Genomic DNA, 26,775 nt, shown 5'->3' with positions numbered 1-26,775 from the left:
CTGGTGTGCCGCGAGAGGTTCACAGATGTTCCCCAGGAATTTGGGGGAAGGTCATTTATTAGTAGAGCCAATGGGGGATGTGAGCCCCCCACCGGCAGCATGGTGAGGCGGACAGTTAATTCCCCCACTGATTAAAGTTCATGAAGCAAAGATCTTACCTCATATGTTATATGGGGCAGAGTTGTGGGGAGACTCATTTAAGGGAAACTTAGAAGTCTTACAAAATAAATTTTTGAGACAAATATTAGGACTGTCTCCAGGCTCTCCTGCGGTTCATATTAGAGCAGAGCTAGGACTGCCATCTTTAGCCATTAGAATGGACCTTGCTTACTTCCGATTTTGGAGAAGGATCAATGCTATGGAAGAGTCAGCTCTAGCAAAAGAATGCTAGAACAGATGCTTATTGGAGGATGGGTCAACAGATGCTTATTGGAGGATGGGTCAATCAGGATTTTTTTAAGTTAAAGTATTTTAACCTGGAGTATGACAAGTTTCTGTGCCTGAGTCCTAAAGAGCTCAGGGAATGGATTTATGACTGGGAAACTTACCAAGACAAAGTTTCTTTATGGGAATCTCGATATTCGAGCTGGTATCCCCATATTAACATCCAGCATATGATGTCCATTTATTTTGAGACTCTGACTTACCCACAGTTAAGAAGAGCTTTTACTGAACTGAGATTTCAACAAATGCCTTCAGCATATTTAGAGGGTAGATATAAAAAAATTCCTATAGCAAAGCGCCTTTGTGTTTATGGATGTGGGCAGGTTGAAGATGTGTTACATTATTTACTGATTTGCCCCTTATATGGGAATCCGAGAAGCCGTTTTTTGGAACCAATAGTAAAATCCCTGTGTGGTTATTCCCCTGAACAATTAGTTTATTATCTACTTGAGGATTTACAATCAAATGTTACTTTTGCTGTGGCACATTTTGCCCTTGCGGCTAAAAAGATAAGATCGTGTTTTATTCAATTTGTTAATAACTGAGTTTTACTGTATGGCACTATTATACTAAAGTATATATACATTTTATATATTTTATTTTTCTTTCCAAATGTAATGACCTATGGTTAAGCAATAAAGGATTTGATTGATTGATTGATTGATTGATTGATTGATTGATTGATTGATAAATTTTGACAAACGGGATGCAGTGGGGAGGGGGAAGAGAGGGGATTGTGGGTATCAGGAAATTGGAGAGGGAGCAGTGGAGAGACAAACGGGATGCAGGGGGAAGGGGCAAGAGAGGGGTTTGTGGGTATCAGGAAATTGGAGAGGGAGCAGTGGTGAGACAAATGGGATGGAGGGGGGAGGGGGAAGAGAGGGTTTTGTGGGTATCAGGAAAGCCTAGCACCCATGCTTAGAGATTTCCCAAGATCATGCGTCTGGAGCAGAGTCTGGAGTCTTTCCTTCCTGGGCAAGTCTATCAGTGAGCAAAGAGCGAGAGAGTCCTGTAGTCCCATTGCCGACTCCGTGTCCTAGCACCATTTTGAAAGTGCTGAGCTGCTGGCTGCTTCCACTAGCACTCTTGGCCTGGCAGCCAGCCACGTCCACCATTTTGAAGTCAGACCTAGACCAAGACTTCTTAATAAGCCATGAAAACTTGTTTCCAGTTTCAGCAGAGATTTGCCTTTGGCTGTCCAAAATCTACTTTCACGTCCTGACGTGGAGGTGGCTAAAAACAGTTTCCTCTCACGCTCCCCAAGAGAGATGGACCTGGCTACAGATGAAGATGACTTACAAGCAGGCTATTGGCCATCTTGACAGCAACTCTGCGTTGCTAAGCTAGCCTGGCAGCCATCTTCCCCGGAGGATGAGAATGGCATGTCCCAGCCCAGGTCTTCGGCACCGAGTCTATCTGGCTGTTTTGGAGTTCATTAGCTACATGAAGTGTCCGCTCCCTGTTCTCTCCCTTCTGAAGACGACCGGAGGTTGGCAGGGGTCAGGCACGAGTCATACGTGGGTCTGCATGCGTTGGTGGGCAGGGCGCCCATAGTCGGACTGCTGGGACAGGGAGGTATAAGAGAAGCGGTAGCAGCCCAAGGTCTTACTGGCCTGGTCCAACTGCTCATACCCGCTCTCGGCCTTCTCGTAGCTGCTGGGCTTGACGTAGCTGGTGAAAGCCCGGCTGTAGGGGGCTGTGAGGTAGGCCGTCCCGCTGTACATGCTTTCCTGAGGGAAAGGTCGCTCGTGTGGGTCATAGGCTGAACGAGAGCCTGGTGTACCCAGGGTGTACCGGTGGGCATACTCATACAACTTGGGCTGGACCGGCCCAGCGGAAGGGTAGAGAGAAGATGCCCCAAACAAAGGTCGGGTGGTTGGCGTGTACTCAGAGAAGCTGCTTCCTAAACATTGCTCCTCATGGGCGCGGACCTTGTAGTAGCCATTGGTGGGATCCTGGGGAGGACAAAGACAGAAATGCCAATGAAGCAAGGTTAAGGTACCACCAAATTATTTGGAGGGCCGATTCACAGTGTGGTGCAATGGTTAGAGCATTGGACTACAACAAGGGAACCCCAGGTTCACCTCCCATAGCTGCTTTAGGAAAGAATGAAAAGAATGGACCAGTTATGGAGAAGTTCACAGGTAGGCCTCTTTGCCGTCAGGTGTGGTGGGCACTAGGTTAGACAGCATTAAGAGAGCATTAGACCCACTGCCCACAAATCTGCTATCCTAACTATTAGTGGAGAACAGAACTTTTCTGTTTCAAAGGCAGGATGCCAGCAGGTACCACCTGCTGAGGAAAAGATGCCAGGGATGATGTTCGTGTTCTAAAAACACTGGGAAGGCAGGGTATACATGTCTTAAATCAATGAATAAATGTCACCATCACACCCTGCTTTTGAGCATGTCGATTCATCTGGTTGGCACTTGTGGAAAGAGAAGGACCTTTTGGCATCACCCAGTAAGGCCACACATCTCTGGGGGTTCAAAGTGTACATTACTGTACACATCTTTGCTGGACCACACTGACTTAGAGCCTCAGTTTGGGTGGATCTACTGTGAGTCTCCCACACTCCCAGTTGAGCTCACCTTCAGTTCTTGGCTCCCCGTCACCATGGGCTCCTTGCCATCACCCTCTGTCTCACTCGGCCAGCTTGGGCTGCTATCGCTCGTGGTGATCTGCACAAGGATATCTGCTTTGGAGAGCTGCGCCCCCCGCTTGGCTGCAGGATTTATGGACAGACAGAGGTGTGAGCTGAAAACTTGGTCTTCTACAGGATTTCACTCCAGGGGATTTAAACAATGACATCTGCGCACATTCCAGATCTTGGAGAGCTCTGGGATGGGCATGAGAAAACACCAGGAAGTGGCAAGATGCACTGAAGCCCTTCTCTGATCTATCCCTATGTAGATTGGGTAGCATTATTCAACGGAGGCATGGGTGGATTCATATCCCCTTGGGCAGCTAGCTGGGAGAAGAGCAGGCCCATATATCTGCTGTTCGCAAGCTCCACTGGTGCCACCATTCCACCCACTGGTTTTCCCAAGAAACCGTGCAGGGGCAAGTGTCTGCGGGACCCCAGGAAAACTGCTCAAATGGTTGCGTCTGGAGCCGCCGTCCGTAGCAGGGAGATGTCAGGCCAATGGAAAAGGAGGGGGAGAGGCTTTGAAGACCAGGTGGGGATATTCAGTGGGCCTAACCAAGTCCACAGACCAGAGGAGCTCAGAGGAAGAGGGAATAACCCTGCCTCTATCCAGCATTCTGACAATGCAGCCTTAACTATAGGCTGGCAGCAAACAGATCATTTGATTTTGTACCCCAACTTTCTCCCCAAAGTGACTCAAGGATTGGTGACGTGGGCTGCAGCTCAGGGGCACAAGGCCCCACGTAATTCCTGGGAGGGCTGAGAACGGTTGGTTGGCAACCTTCAGTCTCGAAAGACTATGGTAGAAGCCTGCAGCACCCAGTATTCCCAAGCGGTCTCCCATCCAAGGATTAACCAGGCCTGACCCTGCTTAGCTTCTGAGAATGACACCTCACCTTTCCCACAGCGCTTCCGTCGGTAGCAGAAAGAGATGACAACCACCAGGAGCAGGAGAACAGCAACCCCGGAGGCAGCTAAGCCCCCCATGATCAGGACGGACGAGACCTCTGCGGGGAGAATTCATGCCTTTAATTACTGGCATTTGATTTCATGCCATCTTAAATGATACCTTGTGCTTTCTTCTGATTGGGGACCAGAGCACGAATGCAAGTCAAAAATGGACGGGTGTCAAAGCACAGACTTAGCTTGAAAATTTATTTTGGCCAGCAAAAAAACATAACTTTTTTGGTTGCAATCCTACCCTGCGCTGGAACAGGCAAGCCAAGAGGCTTGCGTTGTATCCAGCACAGGACAGGGGCCCAAGGCGGCCCAGCCAGAGGCAAGAGGAAACTTCCCAGCCCCGCCTCCCGCTCCCCACCTGCCCACCGCCCGCCCTCCCCCCACCCAGGAATGCCTCCCTCCCCACCTTCCTTCCCGCCCACCCCAGAGGCTTGCATCAGCCCAGGCTGAACACAGCTGAAAGAGCAAAGTGATGAACGTCAAGTGCAGTGATTCCCAAACTGAGGCTCCCTGGGAAGCCATGGAATCCAGCCAGGGGAGGTGCAGAATCCTGGTGAAAATCTGCCACCCTATACACTATAGGATTGTAGCCCTAATGGGGAGCTGTGGCCAATGGCCCAGTAGGTCAAGGGAACTGCTAGTTGGAAAGGTTTGGGAACCACTGCCCAAGGGGGGATGAAAGTCAAGGTCATGTTGTGTCACATCAGTATTCTGCCCTCCCCCTCCAGGACCTCAGTCTCAAGCTGGAGATTATCCCCTTTTATTCTCCCAACAATCCCTGCCAAAGTATGCTGTACAGAGAGACAGTGGCTTGCTAAGGTGAGTTTCACTGCTCTGCTGGGCTCTGCACTTGGATCTCTCTGCTTTGAAAACAGGAGATCTGGCGGGGCCCCAGTGAGTTCACCATGAAGCTTGTTCCTGGTGAAATTAGTAGAGGGGGATGGGGAATCTTACCTTGGCGGCATAAGCTGACGGTAGCGGAACGTGCGCCAAAGCGATTCCATGCGGTACAGTTGTAGGCCAAGGTGAAGTCGCTGTCATGCGTTGGGTCGATCAGCAAAGCAGACAGCACCCCTTGGTCGGTCACTATGGTGTCCACCGTGAACCGATCTAGCGAGCCAGCATCCAGCACCCATTCACCCCACGACCAGGCCTGTTGCAAAGAGACAGGGGGGCAAATCAGAAGCCTGGACAGGTAGAAGATGATGGCTGCAATGCTAACCACACTTTCCTGAGAGTAAGCCCCAGTGAACAAAATAGGACTTACTTCTGAGTACACCTGGTTAGCCTCGTGCCCGATGGGTACCAAGCCCAAGGATCGACTCTAGACGCTACGGGGACGATTGGCCATTCAGAACCTTCCAAGGTTTTGTGGGGAAATCTAAACTAGGGATTCTTAACCAGGGTTATCCATACCCTTTGGAGGTACCAGAACCCAATGAGGGAGGTATGGGACTCAGGCTGCAATCCTAACCACACTTTCCTGAGAGTAAGCCCCATTGAACAAAATAGGACTTACTTCTGAGTAGACCTGGTTAGGATTGTGCTCTCAATCTCTGAACAATTAAAAAAAATTGTTGTTCGATTAGGTGATTAACTATTACCATTATTTATATGGATAAGATTATTAAGTATCACCACTGTCAATGCAGATTGAGGCATTCTGATCCTTGCTATCCATATGTAAAGTAGAACCCCGCTGCTGACAAAATAGTGGTACCTAATAGGACTGGTGATGATGCTGATTCCTACAGACTAGTGAAGAAGGTATGGGGACACACTGGGCAATCTATGGGGGGTGGGGGGGTCTGTAATAGTAAAAGGGTTAAGAACCCTGAACTAAGCAGTGTGGGTTTAAAATCATGGGTTCAATAACTCTACATTCTAACTACTTTGGCACACATGCATTCCACCTTTTCATCCAACTTCACAAATAATATCTGGTTTCTTTTGCATATGACATACCCTACTGCCTTTCCAAAGACTGGGGCTGGCCTTCTGAGGTGAGGGGAGGTTGTACACAGCCTGCCCAGGCCTCAGAAGGTCTTTGAAAAGCACTTCCAGCTTTGGTTGAAAACCAGGGGTGCCTTCAGGACTCCAGAAGGTCTCCAGGAGGCTTTATGAGGTGCAGGGACACTGCAGGCTACCTCCTCGCACCTCAGAAGGTCAGCCAGAGTCTTCAGAAAGACATTTTGTGAAAACCTGGAAGTGCCTCTCCAAAGGCTCTGGCTGAACTCAGAAGACCTCCTAGACACGACTTCCAGTCATGCCTGGGAGGTCCTCTGAGGTCCTCCAGTGGTTGGCAACCTTCAGTCTCGAAAGACTATGGTAGAAGCCTACAGCACCCGGTATTCCCAAGCGGTCTCCCGTCCAAGTACTAACCAGGCCTGACCCTGCTTAGCTTCCGAGATCAGATGAGATCAGGCATGTGCAGGGCAACAGTTGCTGCTCCAGTGTGGGCTTGCAATCCATGTTGAGTCAACTCAATGGATCACAACTCCATGGATAAGGAGGACCATCTGGTACATTCAGGTCTGGTTAAGGCATGAGGGTGGAGGGCAAAGGCGAGTCAAGCACTTACAATCCTGTCGGGGGGTGGGACGCTCCCCACCAAACACTCCAGCCGTGCCTTGGCCCCCACTGCAGTCTGCAGGCTTGGTTCCGCGCCGATAATGGGCGGCCCTGAGGAAAAGACAAAAATGACGGATGCAATCAGGTCTGGTCAGATTTCCGCCAGGCTCACTGCAATAGGTTGCTGTGCATGACCTGGTTCCAAGACCCCTCACCATTCACAGCTAGTGCCTTCTCAGCCACTCCAATGCGTGGCACGATGGTTTTGCAGACGTACATGACGGCATCTTCCTGCGTCACAGCCTTGAGGTGTAGCGCGTTTCCATTGCTCGACACCTGTGGGTACAAGTGAGTTCAGATTTATTTACTGAAATGAAGGGATCAGTGCTCTTTTTCCAGCCCAAAAAAGGATACCCGGCCTCAGTTATCTAACCAGGGAACAGAACATCCTAAACTGAAGGCCTGTTTGGACAGAAGGGCTTCACAATTTTTCTGAGGATTCAAAGTGCGTGGGTCTCCTGGTGCCACAACCAAAACTGTGTCCTGTGTGTTCACAGGCTCAGTTCAGGTGGGGAGGAAGGCAGAAAGGGGTGCCCCCCATTGACCTTGGCAGACAGTCAGAATAAAGCAAAGGTTCTATATCTCTCTTACTACCACCATGGTCTTCCACCTGGCCCACTGCGCTACGAGACAACAGGAGGGGGTAGAGGTTGGTGTTCCCAGATTTGTGTTTGGTAAATTACACACAACTTGGGAACCTGAACTCCTTCTTGGTCCAGGCTAGGGTGAGAGGTGGACTCCCCGCCCAGGTACAGGTGAAAGAGGCATCAGAACCAACACCTACAGTCAGGGGCTTGGGCTGGGAGATAAGGCGGGCTCCAACTGCAGGAAAAAAGAGGAAAACAGGGGTTAGGGGGGCCCATCGCTCAGTAGTAGAGACCTGCTTTCCATGCAGAAGGTCCCAGGAGTGGATTTTCTTTTTTTTCTTTTAAAGACAGCGCTTGCCTTCTTTGTGAATGGCTTTTTGGTTGACAAGCAGTTCATTAAACATTCTTCTTAAAATCTGCAGTTTTATACACTGTTGTCTTCAATAGTGTGAATGAACATGTGTTTATGCATGTATTAAATAGTTTGTTTTCAAAAAATTTGTATGTAGATACACATCTGCCTGTGCTGCTTCATAGAAGTACTTATAAAATTAATTGGGGGGAGCTTTATAGTCAATTAAGGGTCTTGATCCGTGTGCATAATATAAAAAAACAAATTAAGCATGCTTTCTTGCTTCAGAAATGGTTATTTTTACTCATATGCAAATTGATGCAAAGGTAATGGATATATTAGTCACCTCGCTCTAATTGGGTGCAAACTCAGCTGTGAATGTGTCAAAAATATGGCACAAATGCCTAATTTTTACCACGATGATGGTCGCAGGTGGGAGGCCTTTGAGGTCTACCTGCTGGAACGGCAAGTGGGGTTACAGGAGAGAAGATCCTGGTGGGGGGAGCCCCACATCTGACCTGCCCACACTCAGTATCTGGCACCAATCTGGCACCAAGGTCACCCTCGTCATCTCCTTGTCCATCCTCCTCTTCCAAAGTGTTCCCACCTATCCCAGGATACACAGACCCAACCTGCCTCCTTCACTTACAATGCACATCCACCAGTGTGCTGCCGACGGCATTCGAGCCCTCGCACGACACGGGCTCCATGAAAAACGATTGATTGACTATCGCCTCATCGCTGTCCCCGTTGGCCTCCGGAATGGGCACATCTCCTTTGGCCCACCTGCGAAGGCATGCACTGGCATCAGACGAGCCCGGCTCATTGTAATCCCCAAAGCTGCCAGTAGAGGGCATCGCAGCAACATCACTATTGCTGTGTGATCTCTGGGAGGTTGGAGTCTGTTGGCCTTTTTACCTGTCGCCTGTCAGCTCCGGGTTGGAGGTGGCCGTGCAGAGAAAGCTCACTTTGCCACCCTCGGCGACCGTTTGCGGCCGCACCGACAGCATGACGACAGGGGGATCTGCAAGAAAGAGGAGCAGAGAGGCTGAAAACTCAAGAAGGGGGACGGAACCCACACCAATGTGCCCATCCCATCCCAGATCTACTCAGGCCTGGCCTATTTATTAGCTCCTACCCCTACATTTGCCTCCACTCTCCCATCCTTACCCTTGTCTCTCGCTTTACCCCTGGGTAACAGCTGCTGGCCAGTATGGGTCTCCTTGAATTTGTACCACTTCTGGAGGTGGCACAAATCCAAGGAGAGCGCAGTGGCTTCAAACTGCTCCGTTCTCCCTGGGAACAGGGGTTGGGATCTGGCATAACTGCCGGATCCCAGCCCAACTATCTCTCTCTGCCCGCCCACCCCCACCCACCCCCGGGGCTGTCCACTGCTCACCCACACCCCACCCAGGAATGCCTCTGTCCTGCCTCCTCCCTGACGCCCACTGCCTCCCCCACGCCTACCTTTCACTCTTGCATCGGCCCACCCAGGCCATCACAAGACTCAGCAGGGAAGCCGCCACAGAGGCTGGATTCAGCCTCCATGTGTTGGCGCATCTCCTTGTGGCTTCTGGCACGTTAGCGACCCTCCCGGGCCGGCGCAATAAACTTGTGGCCCAAGGCACGGTTAGGATTGTGCCCTTTGTCTCTTTTAGGGGTTTAGCCAACTCTTGCTTCTGAACATCCACGGACCTTCCCAGCCTTCGTCAAGGGCTCTGCTCTGACCATCAGAAAGGAAATGGGAGATCTTTGTGCTCCTAAGACAAGCCCAGGAGCACAGCCAGAGAAAAAGGTGGCAGCAGTGCTGCTTAGCAGTCTGTGAAACAAGAAGAGCCAATCAAGCTCCAAGCGTGCTTTGAAAAATCTGCCGGCTCACCTGGTGAACTACAGGAGGGAGAGAAGGGACGGAAGACTGCCGCTGGGCACAGGTGTCAGCTTCCGTGTGTCATTTGCAGGGATCCAATTGAGATCCAGCAGGGAGCTCCTGGAAAGATGAGGAATGATTTTATTCATTTGAAGAATGGAAGAAGCATATGCTGTTAGAGTTGGAAGGGAACTTGAAGAGCAGGGGCAAGCCAGGGCACAGGCCCCGCAATGGGGCTACTCAAGTCTGCGCTGGCTGAACCGCCACTTTGCAGCCTGACATGGAGGAAAGAATCTTCACCAGTCCCACCCCTCCCTGGGCCTGTCACTCCTGCACCCCGCCCCGGAATGCCTTCCCCCTCCCCAAAAACCTGCACCACCACCTGGGGTCGTGACTTACCTTTGGGTGCACTCTTCGCTCACAACAGGAGAGGCAGCTGAACGCTTTCCACATGCGCTGACTCCGGCGCACCCTCGGCATCACCTGGCAGGACAAAGTTCCAAACAACACAGTCCTGAGAGATGCCTGCATTGGCTCGGTCATGTCGTGAGAATGGATGATGGCCGGATCCCAAAGGATCTCCTCTATGGAGAACTCCTGCAGGGAAAGCGCCCTACAGGTAGACCACAGCTGCGATACAAGGACATCTGCAAGAGGGATCTGAAGGCCTTAGGAGTGGACCTCAACAGGTGGGAAACCCTGGCCTCTGAGCGGCCCGCTTGGAGGCAGGCTGTGCAGCATGGCCTTTCCCAGTTTGAAGAGACACTTGGCCAACAGACTGAGGCAAAGAGGCAAAGAAGGAAGGCCCACAGCCAGGGAGACAGACCAGGGACAGACTGCACTTGCTCCCGGTGTGGAAGGGATTGTCACTCCCGAATCGTCCTTTTCAGCCACACTAGACGCTGTTCCAGAACCACCATTCAGTGCGCGATACCATAGCCTTTCGAGACTGTAGGTTGCCAACACCCCTGGCATCTCTACTTGGCGCTGAGGCCCAGGGCTCATGGACATTCTTCACTGGGTGATGTAGATGTGCCTTATAGTACATTGGTGACACCCAGTGCCATTGCTCGGAGGGTTTAGGATTGGGCTCCTATTTCAAACCCCTGCTCAGTGCACGGCCACTGATCACCTAACTCAGTAATGGCAACCGACACTGTCTATATTGTTTTGCTTTTTAATTCATTTTTTTCTTTGTTGGTTTGCTTTTTAGAGGCAAGGAAGGCAGGATAGAAATGTTTAAAAGTAAATTTAATAAGAAAACAAATTACCTCCTAACAGTGAGGCAACACAAAGATAAAAACAGCAGATAAAGTGGCAGCACTAAAACCATCTATTCTAACCCAGTTAAGCACCTTGCAAAATAAAAATGGTTATTGCCTGGTACCCAATCAGACAAGGTAGAAACCAGATGAGCTTCCATTGGGAGAGCATTTGACAGGTAGGGCACCACAGCCAAAGAGATCCTCTCAGCAGAAGTAGCCCACCCCACCTCAGCACAGATGGCACCCAAGGTGTTCAGAGAATGACTGCCCAAGGTGACCCTCTTCCATGATCAGACTAGGGAGCGGATGATCTTGCAAAGAGTAAGGGAAACAGGAGGGAATTTGGCAGAGGCAGACAGAGAGACAGTGCAAAAGAGAGGCAAAGAAATAAAGAGAAGAAGGAAAAGGGTGAGCAGAGGAGACCAAGGCCAACAATTCCTTGCACGAAATCATTTGTGTCAAAATCTTCCTTGTGCTGCTGAATCAAAGGGTCTTCCCTCTTTTCTTCTGTCTTTTGTTAAGAGAGTATTTAGCTTCAGGGCTCAACTGAAAATTGTATTTTTTAATTAATTAATATGTCAATTTTCACACTCTGCCAGGTGTTTAGATGGGCATTTTTTATTTAGACTCTCAGGAGTCTGAATTCCAGTCAAGACTTTAGGAGCTAATGAAGTATTATGCTAATATGTGATATGCTCCCTTCTGTGACAGACAGAAAGCACCTAGTGACACCAGAACACTCATTCCGACACTGCTGAATTCCAGGGCCTAAATCTGGTTTATACTTCCACATCAGCCATGGTCATGATTCTGCAGGTATTTGACTGATTGCAAATTCAAAGCACATATTGTACTCACCAGATCTTCCTTGTAGTATTCTGGTGGGTGCTTTCCTGTTGGCAAACACAGCCTGGCACAGTGGCACATAAAGCCCTGGATGCCTTTTTTGCTGTGCTTGATGAAGACCCGCTGTAAAATGGCCTTGGTGGCAGCACCAACCACTTTGCCTTCCTCATTGACATCCCTGCTTTCAAGACCTGAATGGGTGAGAGAGAAGGCCAATCAATCAGAGATGCCTGCTGGACCTTTTTCTTCTTTTAACTACAAAGTCTGTTTTGTTCTCTTATTTGTTTGTGCCTATCTCCATGCACGGGAAATCCTCTTTTCTTTCCAACTTCCTCAGTCCATCCCAAGCCACCACTGCCCTCTCTGCTTTTTGACCTCTCTATCTAACTGTGCCTTATGAGTGGGCAGAAAAAGACAGCTTCACGTAATTTTTATTTATTTTTTCAATAGATTTCTATCCTGCCCTTCTCCAGAACAACAGGAAGTCCAGGGTGGGTCACAATCACAAATTAAAATTCCAGAAAAAAACAAATTACAATGAACTTAAAAATATATCAAAATACAATAAATAAATCATGAAGTTTAAACAACCCCCCCCCCCAATAAGGTCAATAGAAAAGCAAAACAAAATCAACAGGTACCAAGGTACACAATAATTGTGCACTGTTTTTGTTCCCCTCCCCCTAAAAAATGTGGATTTGAATGTAAATTGTGATGAAAGAGAAGGGTTAAAAGGACTCAAAGCCTAGCAGTTAGTGACGGCCCTTGATCTCTTGCTGTCCACTCTATTCTTCCTATTGGTCCGTTTGGGATTAACTGGGAAAAAATGATAGCTTTCTCTGCCACCTAGGGAGCTGAGTCAGAAGGAGGCTACCTTGGGGACCCTCCCTCCTTGGTGAACAGAGAGCCCAAAATCTAGTGGGTTCCTTTTCTTCTGGAAGTTAAAACAGTCATGTAATGAGATTATCAGAGACCAGTGATGAACCTGCTCCTTCCTGGATGAACTTGGACCACAAAATCCTTAAAAAATATAGGGAGTTTATGAAAGGGCAAAGCTGCACTCCTCACTTACACATGAAGTAGGCAGGAAAATCTTCTCCTCTTAGGAAGCTCCCATTAATATGAGCCAGGTGTCCTAGAGAGACAGTGGAATAAATAGGAAGTTACTCTTGGAAAACCAACCTGAATCAGTATTAGCTTATGAGGGAGTGCTCTGAAGTGGTTGTAAAGTGCCATGAGACCTCTGGAGAGACCCATCTTGAAGGACAGCTTCAGTGCTCAGGGGATGCCTTTTGGGACTTCCTTCATGGTGTTGCCATCGACAATGGACGGAATGTTGATTCTTGGACTGTCAAGACAGCACCTAGGACTGCCAGAGATCTCCCTAGGTCAGTGTTTCTCAAACTGTGGGTCAGGACCCACTAGGTGAACCGAGAGCCAATTTCAGGTGGCTCCCCATATCATTTCAATATTTTGTTTTTACTATATTAGACTTGATGCTACCATTTGGGGAAATGTGACAAACTTGTACTTTTTACAGGCTAGAATGTAACACAGTAAATGGGACTTACTCCTGGATAAGCACAGGTAGGATTGCAGCCTATGACTGTGAAAACGTTTCCTGCTTATTGAATGCAAATCTTAGAGAACTTTTATAAAATGATGTATAGATGGTGTCTGACTCCAGGTAAACTGGCAAAAATGTATTAATATATCAAATAGATGTTGGAAGTGTACAAGACAAGAAAGAATGTTCTACCATATGTGGTGGACTTGTACAAAAGCAAAAATATATTGGACTTTGATAGACCAGCAAATGCAGTTGACATTTAAGGTAAATTTACAGATGAAACAAGACACTATTTTGTTGGGAATATTGGATGATTCAATTCAGAAAGACTATGAAACTATGTTTTTATAGATGACAACTGCTGCAAGAATATCGTATGCCAAATACTGGACAGTTCCAGAGATACCTGTAGTGGAAGAACGCTGGCTAAAGGTATTGAATTTGACAGAAATGGATAAACTTATAATACTTCTTAAAGATAAGCCAGTAAAAACTTTTATGGACAATTGGAAACCATTCATGGACTTCCTGCGCATTGAAGGGAGAATGGGTCAAATAATCTATGGATTTGATGAGTAGATAGGGGATTTAACTTTTATGTTTTTCTCATTTTTCTTTTTCTTTTGAAAATGTACATTTTAAATAAGTGTAGATTGTTTAAGATGTGATGACTAACTTTTTTGTATGATTTGTAGTAGTAGAACAAAGAAATGTAGTTTGAGATCTCCACACTTGCCACACAACTTGTAATATCTTTATTCTTTTTAATTTGTTTGTATTTGCATTTATTAAAACAAAGAAAGAAAGAAAGATTTTCCTGCTTGATGATGTCACTTCAGAACATCATTTCCGGTGGGTCCTGATAGATTCTCATTCTAAAAAGGAGGTCCTGGTGCTAGTAGTTTGAGAGTCATTGCCTTAGGAGGTTGTGAGCTGAGACCAGTGTTCTCCCTGTGGGGCACATGTACTGTACCGAGAGGCAATAAACAAGGGGCATCTTTTAAGCATCAGGACCCACTTTTTTAAACGATACTCTATCAGGACCCACTTAGGTTTACCAGACTTTAAAAAAAGAGGTCTAGAAAGAAAAATCTATTTATTTATAAGGGCTAATAACCAGAAAAAGACCCTGAAACATTTATCTCCCTATATTTACACGTGCTTGCAAACTGCAGCAGTTGGGCTCTTTGTAGGGTAATATGTAACTACAGTATCTGATTTTTGAATAGCCTCAGGGCTTGAGGAAATAGCTCAGCGGTTCTCAAACTTGCTGGGAGTCCAAGAACTGCTTGTAAGTGGCAGGGACTGAAAGAGGGGATGTGCCCCAGTGGCGCCGCAGTGGTAGTAGTGCCACAGGCACTCAGAGGCTTGCGTACCTGAGGGGGTCTGCCAGCCTTGGAGAGGGTCCGAGAGGCCTGCAGCTCCCTCTGCGGGTCTCCCCCAAGCTTCATTTCAGTGACTTTTGGTTTACTGTGGCACTGCCGGGGCATCCATTACTAGGTCACTCCCCTTAAGGGGAAATGACCCGTTTTATGTTCCTACATAAAACCCACCAAAATTCAGGTCACAACCAAGCAGTGGGTCCTGACCCACAGTTTGGGAACCACTTGTATAAACTATTCTTGTAGAGAAGCCAGTGGTCCCCTGTTCCTGGCACTGGGTTCTAGTTTCTGCACCAAGAGACCTGTTGAATCAAAGGGACTTCTCTGTTCAGTCACCCAGATATCACAAGTTCTCGCACAGCCAAATGCTGACCTAATGTTTTTTAAGCCAAAATACACTTTTGCCAAAATACAAACAAGCAAAAATAGTCTCCAACAATTAGGATGGTTTTCAGGGGTGCTCTGCAGTTTGGGAGGATCTGCCAGGTGAAAAAGAGGGGGCGTCTTTGAAACAGTCACACTGCTTATTGGATTAGAGAAATGGGTGGGGGCTGATGTTCATCACTGAAGTGAGGGATGCTCTTTGACTTACCCACAAAGCAAGCTGCCACCTTGAATATTGCTGCCTCCTTCACACAAGGATGGAACACACAGCTCAGGGCAGCACCCCTAATGAGATCTGGGCTGTAGGTCTTGGTCTTGCAGAAAATAACAATGAGAACTGGCATCAGGCATGTTTGTGCAAAGGGAACACTCTGTACTGATCCTACCACCCTTCTATCACAAATAAACTAGTGAAACCCAGGAAGTTGGATGTAGACTAAGCAGATCTGAGTTCAAATCCATGCTCATCTATGAATTTCACTAGAGGACTATGGGACAACGAACATCATACTACCTTATAGTGTGATGTGGAAATTCCCCATGGTATATGAGAAAATTTATACAGGTTGAGTCTTGGCATCCATGAGGGTTCCGTTCTGAGAACCCCTGCAGATGCCAAAAATCATGCTAAATGAAATCCATTTAAAAAACAATGTCCCTTTTCTCAGTGGTTTAAAAACAGCTTCACTTAACATTGTGAGGGAGAGCAGAAGCAGAAAGCAGACAATCCCTCTCTCTCTCTCTCTCTCTCTCTCTCTCCAGGTGCTTAGAAAGGCCTCACTCCTAGGCAGTGACACTTCCCTTCACCTGAAGCACAGGGAAAGAATGCAAAGAGGGAGGCAATAATCACTTCCCTTTGTATTCTTTTGAGTGCTCCAGTGGGAAGGGAGGGGTTGCTTGCCTGGGAGTGAAGCCTCTCTAAGCCCTTGGAGAGAGATTACAATGGTAAGTGAGGCTATTGTTAAAGGATGTTTTTCCTTTAATTTAAAGGACCATTCTCATCACACTGAAATAAAATTGAAGGTGAAAAATCCTCAGCTAATGATATTATACCTGTATGAGTTTTGTTGAGATAAAGCTCAGTAAGATAAAGCTTTGTAAGTAGTTCTACTCTATTCTTGACGAACAGGTGGGATTTAAAGTGGTACCCTGGGAAGACAGCAACAAAGACTTACCAAATGCTTGGCAACATGGTAGAGCACGAAGTGAAGGTCGTGGCTTTGGGGCTTCACGTACCTCCTCACTCTTGGGACCAGCACTCTGAGATAGGCCATTGCTTCCTGCAGCACATGGAGTCAAAAAAGATCATATCCTAAGGCAGGGGCCTCCAAACCCTGGCCCGGGGGCCATATGTGGCCCATGGAGAGCCTCTATCTGGCACACGACCAGCCTCTTGTTCCCTGAAAGCCTCTGGCCCACTTGGCGGAACATGACTAGAACAGTGCTCTGGTTGCGTCTGGAGGGTGGCTTCTGGTCTGAAGGGCCGGAGAGGTTGAATGAATGAGCCCATTCATTATTTATTCACTCATCTAAGTTCCATCTCTGATTTATTTATATAAATGTTATATTTAATTTTTTTTCCCGGCCCTCAATACCGTGCCAGATATTTGATGTGGCCCTCTGGCCAAAAAGTTTGGAGAACTCTGTCTAAGGCGTCCTTTGCACTGGAGAAGAATTTTTCTCCTATGGAAGGCTTCTTATGGAAACCTCAGGAAACAATCCTAGCCAGGGGAAACACCAGCATACTGTCACACACACCAGCACACAGGCAGCCCCACCAGTGCAGAAGCCTGACAGGTGCTGCACTGACACAAGCACAGCAGTACACCAGAAAGCCATGCCCCACCACCAACAGGTTGAAGAAAGTCCCTGGCCACAAGCTCACCAGCAGAGAGGTTGAAAAAGGGGGGAGGGAAGCAAGGTGGGATAGATAAAGTTAGATCCCAAAATCCCTTTCTGAGCTGTACATGCCCCCAGTGGCTCCAAAGCTGGCAACGTAGCTTGTGTAGCTCATAGGAGTCCCATGAAGTAGCTGGTATAGCCCTGCACAGGAGTCATGCCATGCGGGTAAGTCTTTCAGAGGTCTGTTACCCTGCACATGCCCGATCTTGTCTGATCTCGGAAGCTAAGCAGGCTCAGGCCTGGTTAGTACTTGGATGGGAGACCGCCTGGGAATACCGCCTGCTGTAAGCTTATACCATAGTCTTTCGAGACTGAAGGTGGCCAACCATCTCACCCCCCCCACACACGCCACAGTTAACCTCTCCAACATGATGGCACATTGGAATCAGCAGACAAAGCGCACTCAGCCCTGAGCAATCAGCACAGCGGCCGCATAGCATCAGGCTGTAAGGTACCCTATGTCTACGTTTGCAGCAGGACCCTATCACCCCGAGTTGGGGCGCCTTCTCCCTGATGTGCCAGCAAGACACAAGGCCTGGAGAGGTTAATCAAAGAGCTATTTAGGACTGAAGCATGCTGGGCAAATGTCTAGATCTCCGTCTACCATTGTGTGATCCTTAGAGGAAGGTCGGAGTACAAACGTACATAGGAAAACTAAAATATTCAAGCATTCAGCTAGCTAGCTTGCAAGAAAAGAGTGATACCACTACTCACCCAAATTTTTAAAATCTTTGTATTTCCAAATAATACAATCATGTTATATATCAATCAAAGCATAATTTCATGTATGAAGTTCATGTAACTTCAATGAAACAAACCTTAAACTAGCTCTTTTCCATCAAAAGTTATAAAAAAAACAGCGGGGGTGGGGTGATGGTACAATGCCACTCAAAGCATTGCCCCCCCCCCCCGTCGCATGGGAGGAGATACATCACAGGGGTGAAGCACTGGCGTCCCGCACCGGGTGACACAAACCCTGGTGACGCCACTGCAGAGAGGGAAGCAAATTAGTCAAGACAGGACCTGCAGGGGGAATGAAGCCGAAGACGGTGGTCAGTCTTGCGAAGCCAACATGTACAAGAAACCCTTGAGCAGGGCCAGCCCATTCATGAGGCCAGCTAACGCAGATTGGTGGGGCTGCCCATCTCTGCCTGCCTGCCTACCTCCACTGCTCCTCCTCCTCCTCCTTCCACTCCCTGCATTGGAAAGGGAAGAAGGGATAGAGAAGAGCAGAGGAAGAGAAAGCTGGAGGGCAGGAGAGAGCTGAACAAGAACATGGGGAAGGGGAGGAACAGAGACTGGCACGTCATCAGTTAAAGGGGGACAATATTTGGCATGCTGCCTTAGGAGGTCTTGGGCCTGCCCTGCCTATCCTTAGCATCATCCTTCCCCCACGGGCACAGCAAGCAAGAGTTGAGCTACAACATGGGAGAATTTCCCAGAACAGTCAATGGCAGGTCACCCCCGGCAACAAGAGTCTTGGTCCCTGCTCTTGGAGGTGATTCCTCTCTCCTGCTAATATAAGTCATGCAGGTGGCCACTCACCTCCACCACCTCACTCTTATCCTGGAGATGAACAAGAATGTTCACCATTTCAGAAATGGCTGCTTCTGTTGTATGTGGGAGCCACTGTTTCCCCTTCCGGCTCCGAAGCAACCACAAGTGCTTTATCACTAGGGCACGGACGCTTGCTTCCTCCTGCAAATAGGAAACAAATAGGAAGAGTCACCAGAGGTTGATACTTGGCAGGTTTCTAATCTCATAAGAGCATAAGAAGAGCCCTGCTGGATCAGGCCAAAGGCCCATCTCGTCCAATTTCCTGTATTTCACAGGCCCACCAGATACCTCAGGGAGCACACAAGACTGCATGCTGGTGCCACTCCCTTGCACTTGGCATTCTGAGGTAGCCTGCTTCTAAAAGCAGGAGGTTGCACACACCAATCATGGTTTGTAACCTGTGATGGGCTCTTCCTCCTTACATTTGTCCAATCCCTTTTTCAAGGTATCTAAGCCAGATGCCATCACCACATCCTTTGGTAAGGAGTTACAAAGAATAATTACAGTTACTGAGTGGGTGGGTAGATAAAGAAACAAATACTTTCTTATATCTGTTCTAATTCTCCCAACACTAAATTACTGGTGACAATGTGCAACAGAGATGTTGTTTCTGGTTTTAGCCCTTCATTGTCTGTGGCTACAAGGATGAGGAGCCCATGTCTCTTCTCCTGAATTTAGCACACACACTCTTGATAGCGTGCCCAGTACCAAGGAACTCCATGGGTCACCTGTACAGTGTCTGACATGACAATCTAAAACACTCACATGGTCAACAAGAGCAGAATAGGTTGCAGACAACATTCTGATGTAGCTGGTTTCTTCCTCCCCTGTGATAGAGGACAAGGTGCTCTCTAACACATCCAAAATTTTGGGGAGGGCTTCTGGCTCGCTCATGCCCAGCTGATTGAAGAGAGCCAGCTGTATGCACCAGGGGCTCTTCATCTAAAACAAAAGAGGTGGCTCATTTAAATATATACAGTCAGTTCTTGTTATCCTCTAGGGTAGGTTCCTGGAAAATCGAGTGGATACCGTGTTAGCAGATACTGAATCATTGAGCCTGTGGGAAACATGGGGTTCGGTTCCAGGGAAACCTCTTCAACATATACTCTATGCACTTTATGAACCTGATGTCTATAGGGTTAGGTGATAGCGAAGGCTCATCAACATCTGATGCTTCCGCCTCTGTGCTGGCTGTCCCTTGACTAGTTCAAGGTTGCTGACCCAACAACAAGCCTCATAGTTCAGCAGTGGGAAGGGGGTAGCTTCACCTGTCCTCGTCCTCAACCTGACTCTTGGCTCCTTACATAGGCTTGCCCCAGAGCAGCCCTCAGGTAGACTTCCATTGGCCTCTCATCATCGCCATTCTGAAGGTTCAGTGGCAAGTCCCCAAGACAGTGCCAAAGATGGCAGGGCAAGTCAGGAAGTGGACACAAGTGTGCCCAACCATTCTCCATGGGCCAATCCCAAAGTCCCTTTGGTATCCAAAACTGACCTAAAGTAGACAACTTTCTAAAAAACTGACTGGATGCAATTACGCCCATTCCTTCCATATACTGTTGGCCATATACTGTATACTGTCTCTTCCTCTCAGCCCTGCAGAGCACCAACACTGCCTTCTGCTCACGAGGAGGCCACTGTCTCTTCTCCTCCTCCTCATGCAACCTCTCTTGCCCCCACCTGCCTGCCTGCTCTTAGCTGCACTGCTCCCCATCCCAGTGCACCAGCACGATATTCACAGGTAATGAGAACAGAGTCAGATAACTAGAAGTAGGTAGCAATTCTGCCCCTCGAACATCAGCAAATGCACATATAAAGAGGAACTGAACTGAACTATCATGGGTGCAGCTTCTTTTATTACAGAGTTCCCACCACTTGATAGGTGCAGAGAGGATTACACCCATCCCAGCAATCTTCTGTCAAAGTCCCTGTGGATATGCAAGAATGGAATCTGTGCATGTGCCGGCCAACTATCTGAGGAGTTACATTTTTATTATCCCTGTCTTTCGAGGATGACTTACCAAATCAGATTCAAAGATCAGGGAAGAAAGTCCTCTGAGGCTCAGCTTCCGAACCCCGAGTTTCCCATGATCCAGCCACTGAAGGAGAGAGTCTTTTGACATGATGTTTCCAAGCTCCTTCACACGGTTCAGGAGCAACTGAAAGCCCAAGAAGGACAACAGAAGCAAATTAATTGGGGTGAACACTTTGGTTCACCTTGTTGAGCTCTTTGCAGATGAGTGATCATGGCTTTATCCACCACATACAGATGCAGAGGGCACAGCTATATCAATGGTTTAAATTTGGTGAAAAGCCATTTCCTCTCCTCAGAGCATCCTGGGAACTTTATTTCTGTGAGCGGAGCCAGAAAACTCTTGCATTGGCAGTGCCATCACAATTCCCAAGATTTGCTGGAAGGAACTGCATCAGTTGAACTGAACAGGCAATGGATAGAAGTTTAGAGCATAGAGTTGCCTGGAGACACCCAGAAACATCTATCACAGTCTCTTCTGCAAGCTGAAGCAAAGACTCAAAGAGTGAATTCCAAGTCATTCACATGCCTTGTCTCCCTGACCTTGAGGTCAGAGATTCAGGGCAAAACCAGCCCAGAGGGTATAAAATTCACACACTCCTCTGTAAACACAAGTAGACTCTAACTGATCATTTGATGCCCTGTAATGGTGCCCATAATTTGCCATCCACATGCCAACCAATCTTTAGGACCATTGGTTTCCATAGCAGTTACATGGCCTAATCCAGTGGTTCCCAAACTTTTTCGACTGGTGGCTCTCTTGATCTACTTTGCCATTGGCTGTGGCTCTCCATTAGGGGCTACAATCCTATGCAGGCAGGTTTTTCACAAGGATTCTGTGGCTCCCCTAGCTGATTTCCATGGCTCTCTGGGAAGCCACAACTCACAGTTTGGGAACCACTGGCGTAATCCTATCCAGGGAAAGGCTGCAGGGTGCATCGCCACTAATGAAGCCTCTCAACTACTGCAGTACCCCTCACCTTCTGGTAGAGCATCACTGCTGTTTCATAGAGCCATGCATGCTCTTCAGCCCCAAAGATGTCCAGAAGGAACTCAATGATGCCAGGGACCAAGGAGTGTGAGCTGGAGAGGAGAATCCTGGAATAGGTAACAGGACCATGCAAAAAAAAAGAAAAGAAAAAAGAAAAGAGGCACGAAAGATGTCAGTGGAAGACAAATGATGCACATTCACATCCCACAACTTCAGCTATCTGACACTCCTTGAGAAACCCAGCAGTCTTCCTCCTACCTTACTAAGCTGGACAATCCCTCACTAAAACATTGAGGACTGCTCAGCTGATCCCAGCACTCGGTTTCCTCTGACACAGATCTCATGATGTTACAGAGAAGCTGGAGTGTTTTCAGCGGCTCTCTGCAAGCAAGATAAAAGAAGTAAGACCAGGAGGGTCACTGCCACAGATACACCAGGAGTGTGACTAAGGGTCCCACTTCTATAGAATCCAAGAGTTTCATTTAAGTCAGAAATGGAACAAGTTGCTGCCTCAGGAGTAATCTTCTTCTTATTTTGAGTGTGTGAGATTGTAAGGTCAATTTCCCAGATGAGCACATGTCCAAGGGAAACCCGGCCTGGGTGCCAAATCCAGGATTCCAACAAATCTGTGCGCCCGGTGAGCAGACCTTACCGTTCAGCCTGGGCGCTGCATGTGGTCCTCCACGATCAGGAGATAGAGATGCTCTGGGCAGTCACATGTGCCTGAATGTCCTGTCACGTGGCCTTCTGGGACGCCAGGCAGCAGATGTGACTGCCCAGAGCGTCCCCCAATCATGGAGGATTACACATGGCGCCTGGGTGGAATGGAAAGATGTAGTCCAAACAGGAACTGCTTTTCCTGTGTGTGGCGGTAGTGAGTTTGGCCACTGTGGTCCAAGCGGAAAAAAGGGCGACATGCTGGGCAAGTGGCCATGGCTGAGTTGTAGCCTCCATGCCTTGCAAGCACCGTGTTCCAGATTCAATACCTGGCATGGTCAATCCCAAAGCTAGCACCAAAACCCAAAAGATCTCTTGCAGAGACAACTTACCTCACATTGTTGCCGTCCTTCAAGGAGACCGAGATTTGCCCCAGCAATGTCAGAAGCAACTTGGGAAACTGCTCTCTCACCCTTCTTTTGTTGGCAGCAGCACAGAGAAAGCTCCTCATGGCTTGGGTGGCATGTTGCTAGGAGAAAAGGAAAAAGAGATGCCCGGTGCTCTTACAGCTTCTTCTTTGTCCTGGACCAGAATGTCATGCAGCAGAGGGTGAGATCCTGTGTGTATGCACCTGCTCATCTCTCTCAGCTGCAGGGGGAGTCCTCCACTGCAATCTGCCTGGTACCTGCCGGGGACTGGGCTCGTCCTCCACCCCCTTCCCCTCACTTCCTCACCAACCCAAACTCCAGCTGAGGCAGGGTTGGCCCAAACCTGACCGAGGGAGAAAAATACACCTTCCTGTTCATGAACTCAGCTGGGCAGAAGGTTTCCTGCACAATCCCCAGTGATAGGAATGGATCCTGCCTCTTTTTCTTTCACAGCCTCCACTCATTTCACTAGGACTTGAAGAAAACGGCATCCCCATGGGGTCAGATGGGTTTGTCTCTCACTCAGCCACAGTTCAAAAATCTCTCACCTGCAGTGAGCACTTCATATTGTCTCTTGGCAGGTCTCCCAGATTGGAGTTTGCAACAAAGTGGTACTCTTGTAGCTGTACCAGCGGGGAGGTCATAAGGCTAGGCAGATAATGGTAGTGGGATAAGGTGTTCTCTCTATCTTTTCTATCTTCTGGTAAAGCATACCTAGAGGACAATCCTCAGGCTTTACTTCCTTCCTGCTCTCTCTCCCCCTTCCCCTCAAAAGGCCATGGAGCTAGACAGACTAGCTATGGGATTCTCTCAAACTCACATGCATGTTTCTTAAATTAACTGATGTCTGAGTCTTGAACTCAAGTCTCATACAAAGCTGCCGATCTCGGCTTTCCTGCAAAATGCATCTTTTGGGGTTTGGTCTCTGCCAACAACCCAGCATTGGATGGAGAGCTACATTGCAAAGATGTCAGCAACAGCAGAGATTTTCAACCCTTTTCATTTCACGGTACACTGACAAGGTGCTCAAATTGTCAAGGCGTACCATCAGTTTTTGGACAATTAACAAGGCACATTGCACTACAGGTGCGGGGCTTGCACACCCCAACGGCCCTACTGATAAATGACCCTCTCCCAAACTCCTGCAGCACCCCTGTGAACCACTGGCAGCACACCAATGTGCCATGGCACACTGGTTGAAAATCCCTGTGCTAGAGTATACCAGATCAAGAGCAGTCCCTCCAACAGAAATCAGTTCTCTCTTTCCTTCCTGACAAAAGGAGAGCACATCATGCACGAGGGACAGTCATTCACACTTGTGGTTCAAACCCTGAAATCATATTCTGGATTGTTGTGGATATTAACATTCATTGATATTGAAGAAGTTGATATTCTCCAGGGTGAATTTTGGTGTGTAGATTTTGCCCTCAGTACCAACTCCCGTGGCTTCTCTCTCCTTGCATGCAGCTGCAGGATATACTCATACGCTACCGGGAGAAGGGAATCGTGACACAGTTCCACAGCACAGCTCTTACCACACTTGTCTGCTCTTCTGGCTTTCCCTGCATCTCATACAGCAGGGCTTCAAGGAGCAGGGTTGTATCGGCACAGGCAAACACCACCGGCCAGTGCTCCTGACAAGCGCTGTGAATTGAAAAACAGACAGTTAGGTCCCTTGGACCAGGCGTGGCAACATCTGCCTACCTTACTGATGGCCCCCTCCAACCTGGAGTCAGCCTTGGTGCCGCCCTATGTAGCATGCTCTTTGGCAAACTACAAGCCCCAGGATTCCTTACTTTCTTCTGGCATTCCTACATGTCAGATGTACCCACAGGGAGCAGTAACTCAGCAAGAAGAACTGTAATAATCATGAACACTGGAATCCCAGAGAGAGTGCAAAACTGCCCGATACCATCTCACTTAGCATTGCCTATTCTGACTGGCGATGGTTCTTCAGCATTTCCGAGAGGGGTCAAATCCACTTTCCAGCCCTACCAGCAGATGCCAGGGATTGAACCCAAGTCATTCTATGTACAAAGCGCGTGCCCTATCACTGAGCTAGGGGCTTTCCCATACATGATGCAGAACATATGGCAGTCAATGAGTTATGCCTGCACAGTGAATCCAACTTTACAGATTAATAGTGATGCCAAATGGGCACACTGTTAGTTCGGATTTTTGGAGCGGCAAACAACAGACAGGAGAATTCAGAGGACTTCTGACAAAAGTAAACCTTTACTCGTTTGCAAACGGGACCCCCACACACACAGGTGGAGGATCCCAAAAAACTACAATGATGCAGGTTTTATAGGGTATTCTAGATAGGGGAGGGGTACAAGAGCACACAAAGAGAGGAGAACATCCATGGGAAAATTAACAGACCAACAGGCAAAAGAACAACATTTGGCATTTCTTATCAGTTCAGGATGTTGATTTGAGAAGGGCAGTTTGACGCGCATAGACACTTTGTTTACAGACCTATCCATTGCAGAGGATCTGGTGCTCTATCAACATCCCTTTTACCCTAACCCTTTCATCCTGATTTGTTTCTTGCCATTGTTTATGGCTTTCTGTTCATCCTTGGGGCCCATACTGCAGCCAGCTTGTTTTCTGAGAAGGATATTAGATGCTGGCTGGTATCATTCTTGGACAAGGGTCAGAGAGGGGCTTTTAGTCAGAGCATTTGGGCCTTGTGGGTATTTCAATATTGTGAGCTGGGCATTTTGGGGACAATAGGGAATCTTTTTGATGGAGTAGCTGGACTGATAGGGCAATTTTTACATCAACTTACTGATCAGGACCAGGAATTTTTCCTGACATCACTTCCGGTGGGTCCCAGACATTGTCATTCTAAAAAGTGGGTCCCAGTGTAAACATGAGAGAACCACTGCCTTAATTCAAAACAGGCCAATGAGACATCTGGGGGGGGGGGGTTGACACCCTAGTGACCAAAATTCTGGAAAGCGTGGCTTTTAGGAATAATGCCATCATGTTAGGAATAATACCATCATGAGACCATTTGATGCAGAATTTCATCTATTGCTTGTGGGGAAATATTCACTGCATTAATTTTCTGGCCATTATTACTACTCACTTCATGTCATGACTATTACTATCTCTCAGTCTCACCTACCTCACAGGGTTGTTGTGAGGACAAAATAAAGGGAGGAACCACACACACCATCCTGAGCTGCTTAGAGGAAGGGTGGTATAAAAATGTGAAAGAATTAATATGATTAATTAATAATTAAATAATTATGTTGCATGAGGAGACAAAAATTTATGGGCCCCAGTTGTCAAGTGACCTAGCTACGCCACTGAATATATTTCAGGATATCTGGAGGCCATTACTTGCTATAATAACCTAAGCTGCATGAAGTGTTGATATGCAGATACTTTGTATATGTGTGTGTGTATAAATATACATTCCGCACCCCCTTTTTTAAAGTATGTAACTCATAAGCATGTATCCATGTAATGCTATTTTTGGGGGGTTCTGTTTAAGCAATAAAAATAAAATAAAATAAAATGGCTGTACAGGTCTCCAGTGCCCACAGAACTGCCACTAAATCTCAGCCAGGCACAGAAGCATGCACATACATAATGAGCCTATGGGTGCAATCCTAACCCCTTATGTCAGTGCTTTCCAGCACTAAGGGCCATGTAGCTCCAAGGTAAGGGAACAAACATTCCCTTACTTTGAGGAGGCCTCCATGAGTGACACCCAACTGCAGGTTGCAGCACATGTTCCATTGGCACCGCTATGCCAGTGCTGGAAAGTACTGACATAAGAGGTGAGGATTGCGCCCTATGTCTGTGTTTCTCAACCAATGCTATGTGTACCACCAGCGATACTTGAGGTTGTGTCTGATGGTACTTGTGGGACCCCCAGGCATCTGCTTCTGGCAGCAAGACAAATGAACTGATGTGACCAACTTCAGTAGGAGGTTGGCTCTGTGAGCAGCAGGCTTTTCACCTACTCTAAAAAGCCCTCCTGTTCACCCTGAGCCTCTTCCTGATTGGTGTTTGTCATGTGGCATCTGGCCTCTCAACCCAGAAGTAACTGGCAATCACTTCTGCTGGTACTTCCAATAGGTGGATCATGCAAAGTGGTACAGTGTGGGATGAACATTGAGAAACGCTGGTCTATGTGCATACAAGGCTACAATTCCTGGCTCCTAATACAAATCAAGTTTGAAATATTAGGAAACTAAACCATGAACTAGATGTGACCGGACACCCGTAGATATGCTCCAGAGCAGAGTATTCTTCATTC

General features: G+C 47.8%; 1 protein-coding gene and 1 pseudogene across 1 annotated transcript; both read right to left on the bottom strand.

The window, feature by feature from the left end:
* Nucleotides 1-1,955: 1,955 nt before the first annotated feature.
* On the bottom strand, nucleotides 1,956-8,637 carry LOC136661489 (kin of IRRE-like protein 1; the record flags this gene model as incomplete). Its single annotated transcript, XM_066638771.1, has 8 exons — nucleotides 1,956-2,115; nucleotides 3,060-3,169; nucleotides 5,022-5,204; nucleotides 6,633-6,733; nucleotides 6,838-6,958; nucleotides 7,368-7,504; nucleotides 8,271-8,407; nucleotides 8,540-8,637. Coding segments are annotated over 8 exons (1,047 nt in total), but the record flags the coding sequence as incomplete, so codon positions are not given.
* Nucleotides 6,385-6,501, bottom strand: LOC136661957 (5S ribosomal RNA; annotated as a pseudogene).
* Nucleotides 8,638-26,775: the final 18,138 nt, after the last annotated feature.

This window comes from Tiliqua scincoides, chromosome 10 (assembly GCF_035046505.1).
Source record: "Tiliqua scincoides isolate rTilSci1 chromosome 10, rTilSci1.hap2, whole genome shotgun sequence".
Taxonomy (NCBI): Eukaryota; Metazoa; Chordata; class Lepidosauria; order Squamata; family Scincidae; genus Tiliqua; species Tiliqua scincoides.
The sequence above is the reverse complement of the archived record's forward strand: the minus strand, read 5'-3'. Positions and strand labels throughout refer to the sequence as shown.